This window comes from Paramormyrops kingsleyae, chromosome 2 (genome assembly GCF_048594095.1).
Source record: "Paramormyrops kingsleyae isolate MSU_618 chromosome 2, PKINGS_0.4, whole genome shotgun sequence".
In the NCBI taxonomy this organism is placed as follows: Eukaryota; Metazoa; Chordata; class Actinopteri; order Osteoglossiformes; family Mormyridae; genus Paramormyrops; species Paramormyrops kingsleyae.
In genome coordinates, this window is record NC_132798.1 from 12471233 (window position 1) to 12479969 (window position 8737).

Below are 8737 nucleotides of genomic sequence, written 5' to 3' on the forward strand. Positions count from 1 at the left end.
AGGTGACTGCTTCTCTGTAGCTACATATAAATCATAATTAGGACAGTTTGCGACTTCAGGGTTTGTTTTGGCAGGTTTGTGTTTGTGAGGGAGCGTGTGCATGTTTGTGAACGTGAACAAGGCGTACATCATTCATTGAGTGTGAATTTGTCGCCCCGTTGTGGTGAGTCAATGTAATTGCTCCAGGCTTTTGATTAATGGTGCTGTTTAGGCGAAGCCTTGCGCTAAACGCCCCCAAACCCACGCCGTTTTCCCGTCCCGTATCACAGAGGAACGGGAGGAGCTCCTGGAGGGCTTGGGGTTCAGGCAGCAAGAGAGCCGGCTGTGCCAGCAGATGAAGATGACCACCGTGTCGCCGGGCCAGGAAGCGCCAGGCTGGCTGAGCGAGGAGGCGGCGTCCTGCAGCACCACGCAGCCGCTCTGCTCTGGTCTGTGTATTTGTGTGTGTGCCCGGCGGCGTGCGTGTGCGTGTGCGTGTGCCCACCCACGTGTAAACGCTACTCACACCCCCCTGCTCACTCCCCAGTGCCCGCAGGATCATCCCTAAACTCGCCCCCCGACACCACCGGTTCCAGGCAGTCGGACCCTGGCCGCGTGCGTTCCCGTGTCGCGCCCCACGTGCCAAAGCTCTTCATCCCATCCACGGTCACCAAATTCCCCCCCGAGATCACGGTGACCCCGCCCACGCCCACCTTGCTCTCGCCCAAGGGGAGCATCTCCGAGGAGACCAAGCAGAAGCTCAAGGTGCGATCGTCTCTCTCTCTCTGTCTCTCTGTGCGTCCCTCTCCTTTCTTTCCCTCCTTTTTCCTGGTGTCTGTGTGCTTCTATCCCTCCTGCACACCTACCCAGTCTGTTTCGCTCTCCCTCCCCATCTCCCTGTTCCACCACCGTCTCTTCCTCCTGCCTTCGCTCATCAGGCTTCGAGGGGGGGGGGTGCGGGGGGGGTGATGCACCAGCTGTCTGAATGGACCAGAACTACTGAGGCACATTTGCAGAGCATTCATTTGTTCACTGTACAATACCCACTCTGTAATAGTATTAATTTCTGAGCTGTTTCTATGGAATTCCATGCACTTCCTCATATTCTTTGCACTGTTACTGTTGATTGTTGACTATAATTTGTTACCGTCTATAAATATGTAAATGTCATTTACTGTCTAAATGTGTGTGTTGTGCTACTTTAAACCTGCAATCCTTTAAATCTATCTATCTATCTATCTATCTTCGCTACGTCAGAGTTGACTGACAGGTGCCCCCCATAACCCCCCCTCCGGTCACTCCCCAACAGAACGTCATCCTGTCCTCCCAGTCAGCGGCGAACGTCAAGAAGGAGACGCTGTGCCAGCCAGCGCTGGAGGTGCAGGAGACGTCCAGCCAGGAGTCGTCGCTGGAGAGTGACACCGATGAGGAAGAGGACTACATGGAAATCTGATATGGGAGACGGCTGTCCCCTGTCCTGTGCTGGCAGGGGGGGGGGGGGGGGGTGGGCAGGGGGAATGTGTGGCCTCTTTATTATTAAGTCAGAGCTTTCTGCACATTTGTTTAGCTCAAGGGCTGCATCCTGCTCCACAGCGCCTCCTGGTGGTCCGTAGCAGCATAGAACAAAAGCAGCAGACTGGACCTTCGATCGCTTCGTTTTTAAGAAACTCCTCTACCAACGTTCTATGCAGCCCGCAGTGGCGGGGGGCTCCACACCCACTGAGCTCAGGCTCTCCCGCCCTCCACGGAGACGCAGCCCCACCCCAGCCGGATGACAGAGCCTTTTCCCGGACGATGGCATCTGCACCCTGGATATTGAGTTTAACACCTGGCGTATGATGCATGCTAACCATTAGCATCTGGCTTCACCAATACAAACTGTCGGCATCTGCCTCCCCCCCCCCCCCCCCCCCCACCTCCACCACCCTGGTGTCACCCATACTATCTGTAGCAGCTGACCAACGTGGGCTTTGCCGACGGTTCCTAAGGTAACGCAGCAGCAGCAACAGCGTCACCTTGGCAACCAGATCACATGACCTGTTGGCGATCCAATGGGTTTACATTTATGGTAAAAATTCTCCTGTTTTAAATGTTTTCCATGCTTAAGTGTAAGAAAAGATCATACCTTGTGTTTGAGCATTACTTAGATGGTCTGAAATATGCTGTCTTTTGTCTTTTTCTTTTTTTTTTTCAAGCATGACAGCTTTGGTTTGGTGCAGGGGGGGGGGCACAACATAATTTGGCACCAGCATTATCATATATATGGTGTGGAGAAGGAGGTTATGTTGGCATGAGCAGAATACATCTCTTTGGTTTTGTACATATCTAATATGCACGTGAGGTGTAAATTCTATCTGCCTGTTTCCACATTGGGCTTCTTTATTTCAGCGTGAACCACAAGGGGGCACCATGGGTTATTTTTTTTAAAAAAGAAAAAAGATTCATCTTGAAGTGTGTAAAATATATATTTAAAACCTGAAATACTACACAAAATATCATCTGCAGACAAAGGAATGTTTTTCTACAGATTGTTTTCTATTTGAAGATGGTAATTTGCAGTATTTTTCTTGTTGATACTGTGAGAGCAGCATTTTTAAAAACAAAGAAAACCTTTGTAAATATTTATAAGGGTCATCAGCCAAAAAAAGAAGAGTCCTGCTAAACATCCTATAAATGTACGTTTGTATTTTTGGTGTAATATACTGTTTTGTATTCTGCTGCGCTATAAATGGAAATGTATCATGGCTGATATTGAATTTTTGGGTCTGAAGCTTATGTAAGAGTTTCACTTGGTACTTTGTTTAATAAGACTGAGCATTACAGCACTCGGTCACCAGGGGGCAGTGTTATTCTCTTAATACTGATTTGCTGCATTTAAAATGTTACAAACCAAAAATACACTTGATAGCACACCCTCTTCTGGTTGGACTGCTTCTTTCCACATAACCACACATCAACCTCCCAGATATGTCACTTATCTTTTTATTTTTGTGTATGTTATAAGTTTGGCAATAGGGATCTTTCTCGTCTCTTTACTCTTATCCTCGCCCAGGGTGCCTGGTCTTGTAACACTTTGTCGCGCTTAGTTCCCACCTTGACAAAGAGCCAGGGGCTGTTCTTTGTATTCAGTGGGGGCTCTCTGCATCCTTAATAAGCCTGGGTACCCATGAGGCACTGGGGTATTTGAGGGCAGCCAAGTATGATAAGGCAACACGGTGCTGAACCACATGGGAATCTAAATTGACTCAAAACTTAAACGTCAGCCTCAGAGGCTATTTTTAAAATCCTGTTCTTATGCCGCATAAATAAGAAAGCGATGCTCTAGTTTACCATCTGTGGACCCAGTAGGGTACGGCGGAGACCATAAGCGAGAGATCGCTGGTTCAAATCCCACATGGGTTCAGCCCTTAATTTGTTTTGCCACCATGAATACGGGGGCTGGTTAATTAGGAAAAAGCTGTGAGTGGATTTCTATGGTGGGGGACCCTATGCCTGTGACATCATACCGACGTGTGGGGTCTGTGGAGCGCTACACGTACGCTAAGCTTAGCCCAACAGGCCGGCACGATGTCCCCAAGCCGCTGACAGGAGGGGGGCTCTTACACCTCATTAGCAAGCAGCAGTTGCTTATGAAGTGCTGTGAATGCCCCCCCTCCCCCCACTGGCTAGGCGGGCTATGTTTTAGGGTTGTTGTTTTTTTTTTTTATAAACAGGACCAAATGTGTCCTTGTCCACCCCGTTTAGAACTCATGACTTTTGTCAGCTGTGTAGTGTGTGTGTGTTGGGGGTGCAGGTGGGTAATTCCCCAAGTAACAGCTCCTAGATCAGCACGGTGTGCAAATTCCCCAATACCAGTCCCTTAATATCCTAAAATGCAGAAATACGAATGAAGCAGCCGTTACTGTCATTTGTTATCATTTCTCTAGTGATTGATATAAATTTAGATAAGTATATTTATAAATTGCTTCATATCGGGCCATAAGATAGGCCAACCTAAGCGGGGACACAGAGGAAAAGAAAATAGCATTAGTAGAGCAGCTAGATTCTTCAGCAGGATAAAGACCGAGGAGAAAAGGCAAGACGATCAGTGTGGACGTCCTTCTTACAAGGTCTCTGTGAAGGGCTTAATCGGCCCCGTCCCTAATCTGATGTGGAGACGGGTGTATTTGCATGAAAATAAATCGAGCCTGACAGACGCCTGCTCTTGGGTGGCTTCAGGGGGATAAATAGTCTCACATATTCACTCACCCTGAATTCTCTAATTTTTCCATTTGTGTTTTCTTTTTTGTTTTGCTCTTGCAGTGTTTGCAAATATTACAATGTGTAATGAAAACAGTTAACAGTGCAGAGTGGGCCAGCCTTTTGATGTGACTGGACAGGACACTGTTACTCTGAGGATTTCAGGGTTGCCGAATCAGGTGACACAAAGTGTCCCCGCTCTTTTGTCTTTGGAAAGCTGTTCATAACGGCTCCATTTCCAAAGCAGCGTTTTGTTATAAATGGGCTTGCTGTTTAGTCTTGCCTGGACCTGATTCAGTCTTGGTTCATCCCTGTTCGGCCCAGTTTGGCCCTGGTTCATGCCAGTTTGGCCCAGTTTGGCTCTGGTGTGTCCCTGCTTTGGCACGACTCGGGTGTGGTTTAAGACCTCTCTGCTCCCTCTCTCAAAGTGGCCAATTAAGGCATCAAAAAGGCGCGCCGCATGGCTAATGGGGGCCAGAGGTGTGACGTTTCTCGTCGGGGCCCGGGGGGGGGGCTTTTTAGTGGCCGTCTGATCCCGGCAACAGGCTGTGTATTAGCAGCTGCTGGCTATTCAAAGCAGGGGATCTGTGCACTTAGGGCAAATGGCCACAGACTGACACCCTTGGTTGTGGGGGGGGGGGGGGGGGGGTTGCTGAGCAGAGCACAGGGGATCAATGAACCCACCCCCCCAATTCCAAACAGCAATGGCCCTAACGTCTCATCACTAAGGCTGGGGGTGGGGGTATAGTGCACTTAAACTTCAATCCATATAATCAGGCAGTAAGTCAGGATGTGGAAACCTTTCACTGTGTGTATGTCTGCTCACAGCATCACAGCTGCATTCACTTACTGTCTAAGTGGTGTTGATTCAAAATTACTTCCATAGTTACTAGTTTTGAGCTGATTCAATGTTAATTAACCAAGTTGCTTGTCTACAGAAGGACTGAAACAAGCAGAATTAAATACTTCCTTGCGTACCTCCCTGCAGACTTAACATATAACGATAGATACCAATAAAGCCAGCACCCATTAACTCACCAGTGCGGCTTCTGAGCCACTTAATCCCCTGTTTCCCAACTCTGCACTTTGGTTTGCTTTTGACCTTGGAAGTGATGCTGAATCATCCAGTATAAAGCTGGTAAAGTTAAATTCCAACAAAGGTGTAGAAACACGTGACACAGGGCCAGTCTACACTGTGCACATGGCTTTCGATGTGATCCCGCCCCCTGGCTGTTCTCCGAACCACTTGTACAGCCTGTCAGGTGGACTGGAGCCTGAGTGCCTGCAAAGACTTTAAAGGCCCCTCAGAGGCACATCACTCCAAATATGGGTGTGCTGAGACGCCGGACAGCCGGGTCCACTGGAATTAAATCAGGTTCACAAATGGCTGCCCCTTTAATCCAAATGAGTGTAAGCATCCCATGTTTGAAGTTTTAAGTGCCCCTCACGTGAAATTATGGGGACCCCCCCCCCCACCCCTGGTCAAAAAGTCTCTGCCCAGCACTGCTAAATTAATCAGTGTCCGCAGATGCCGTCAGCGCATGCTGTGTACGGCAGTGACATTCCAACAGACCAACAGAATGTGAATTCCATGCACGTACACATTTGATGCATTCTGATGTGCGAAAAAGTTCTACACCCAAAATCTGGGCTGCGCACGCACAGTCTGAATGGACACTCCAGATAATGAAATTTACGTCATTTTCCCTTTGCCCAGAACTACAGCTTACTGTATGAATTGGGCTTTAAGGGTACAGCAGGAAACTCTCTTGAGATGTGACCCAACAACCTCTGTGTCAACTGTTGTGGTACCTACAGGGCCTGTTTTAGTGGCGGAGATGAACGCTGTATTTGCCTCTCTGCCTGTCTGTCTGTCTGCCTATCTGTCAATTCAGTTTTATTGTGTAAAGCACATTTTCACAACATTACATTGTCTCAAAGTGCTTTACATTATCCCTGCCCAAAACCTTCAGTAAGCAAGCCAGAGGCAACAGTGGCGAGGAAAAGCTCCCTCATAGGAAGAAGCCTTGGGAGGAACCAGACTCAAAGGAAGAACCCATCTTCCAGAGGAAATGAAATGAAGATGGTAAAATCCAAAGTTACACAGCCTACCTGTCTGTCTGCCCACCTGTCCCTCAATCTGTCTGCCTTCTCGCCTATCTGTCCACCTGTCTTTCTGCCTGTATGTCTATCTGCTCACCTGTCCACCTGCCTGTCTGTCTGTCTTTACTCTGCTCAGCCACACTGCCGTTGATGTTGATGTTTTGCTGGCTGGTTCTTGATCTAAGATGCTCTCCTATTGGAAGGGGGGCAGCCCTCTTTACTAGACACGTAAGCACCTCAGTACGCCCTGCCGCCCATGTAAGGGTTCAACGCTGCTACTGCCAAAACAGACACCTCCCTCAACAGGTCCTGATCCCCTCATGAGCTTTCACAGCCAGCCCCCACATCCCTCAAATCTTTGCCCCTTCTGGGATGGAGTAGACGCTTGTATTCTTAGCTACATTCATTGCTTGGTTTTTTACATCTTATAAAGATGTTTACTGGAACTGCTCAGAAAATAGCAGATCCAGTTCCTTAACTAATACACCACCTGCTGGCAGTCAGTGAAGCTGTGAAAAATGCTTACTGTTGAATGTTCTGAGATAGGTCCCATTGTGGAAGCCTATTCAACCTGTATAGAAAATGACCTATAGTCCTATCATCTTAATCCTAATCCTCACTTTTGAGGTGAACCCAGCTAAGTTTGCTACCCGGAACAGACGCCCCCGGGTATATATTGAGGGTGTTTTCTGGGGGGGAGCTTTGCAAGCACCTTCAGAAGTGCAAAGTGAGGGGAATAGCACTAGACTTGTGATTAATAACTCCTCGACAACAATTGGTTTCGCGCGGAGGCTGAAGTCACATCGCACGCCTGGGGGAAGCATGGGGGGGTGATACCCTGCTAATACCCCCCACCAACGGTAGAGAGACCCAGTGCTGCCGCCTTCCTCTGTTCTTTGTTTTTTCCCTCATTAGAAACAGCCTTTTAATGTTAATACAGGTCTGCAGCACAAAGGTGTGAAAAGCTGAGATGGAGCCTCTGCTCCTAACGGCCTTTATGAGGCAGGGGGAGAGTGTACAGCTACTGGCCCCCACCGCCATCGAGCGACCCGGCACTCGATACCCCCCCTGCTCGTAAACACCGCCAGCACTATCTCCTCCCGCCACTTACGCTTGCCCTGGGGACTCTTTTCATGCCACCCCCCCCACGGATATCCACCTTAATAAATCCCCCGTTAGTGAGAAAAGGCCATATCGATCGCTCAAGATCGGCTCACGAAGCAGAGCGGGGGGGCTCAGGGGTGGCCATTGCTTCAACTTCGACAGGAACATTTCGGCTCAGGCTGGAAAAGATAAAAAGTTCTACTCGCCGAGGACATTTGAAGTTTTCATGATCAGTGAGTCAGAAACAGGAGCATCACTGTGTATGATTTATGACATTTATGAAATGGGGGGGGGGGGGGGGCTGAGCCTTGAGATTGTGATTCCCTGAGAGTTGGGAGGAATGGAAAACGTGGACAGTCTGGAAGTCCCCAAGCATTGGTATGAGAAACACTGTACCAGGGGATCTGATGGAAATATTGTGCATTTTGTACATCAATTAGTGTACAATAATTTGGTGGGGGGAGGGGGGTGCAAAACAATAATAGCGCCTCCCTGGTCAGAATAAAACGGTTCTTTTAAAATTACATATATCAAAAATGCTATATGCTATAATCAGCTTTATTTTAGTAATAAATGTGTTTTTTCCTGTTTTGGTTGAGAAACATTCGGGTTAGGATCCTTCTGCTTGTTTTTATGACTCTCGTGTATCTATCACCCCATCATTCCGGTGCCCTCACACTGTGATGTAACAGAAAATGCACCAAATGTGGGGGCGCAACCTCAGATAAGGCTCGATGTGCATGAATCTGGAATCTGTCCGGGGCTCGCAGCAAACGCGGCCAAGGGCAATTTACGGAGTCGTAATGGATGTGGAAGCTGAAGAGAGAAAGCGATTCCTGGGTGAGGTGCCTGCTGGCGAGATCGTGAGGAGGAGGCCTAACCTGGGCTGCCACGTTACCGGCATCAGAATCGTCCGGCAGGCCGCCTGAATGAAAGTGTGGGAAAGTGTTAAAAGGATGGATTACAGTCACATTGGGCTATGAACATGCCGTGCAGCCTGAGCCCATCTGAGTGGTGAGCATTGGCCACTCAGGGGAGGAGACGGGACGGGGGGGGGGGGACAGGTTGTGGATTTGAGGCTGTGGATTTGGTTTGGGAGGGGAGGGGCTTGCTGGGAGACCCCTAGCCTTTGAGCCCCCCCCCCCTCAATCCGTCTGTCTGTGTTCCAACGCAGAGGCGTGGTGCTAACTAAGCGCTAAGTGGCGGCCATACAGGCCCTCCCCACCTGGAGAAAGCAGGGTCCTGCAGGGGAAACCAGCCCTAATGAGATTAGCAGGGGCCCATTGTTCTGTCCAGACACCCCCAATACACA

The 8737-nt window shown here is 49.0% G+C and overlaps 1 protein-coding gene across 3 annotated transcripts in view; it reads left to right on the plus strand.

Annotated features, from left to right (window-relative positions):
- The window catches only part of cabin1 (calcineurin binding protein 1), a 51033-nt gene extending 49558 nt beyond the window's left edge, over window positions 1-1475 (plus strand). For all 3 annotated transcript variants that reach the window (XM_072705780.1, XM_072705776.1, XM_072705778.1), the window contains 3 exons: window positions 270-428; window positions 527-744; window positions 1289-1475. In XM_072705780.1, the coding sequence (XP_072561881.1) occupies window positions 270-428; window positions 527-744; window positions 1289-1432 (521 nt within the window). In that variant the 3' untranslated portion in view covers window positions 1433-1475. The remainder of the gene's footprint in view (window positions 1-269; window positions 429-526; window positions 745-1288) is intronic.
- The last annotated feature ends 7262 nt before the right edge of the window (window positions 1476-8737 follow it).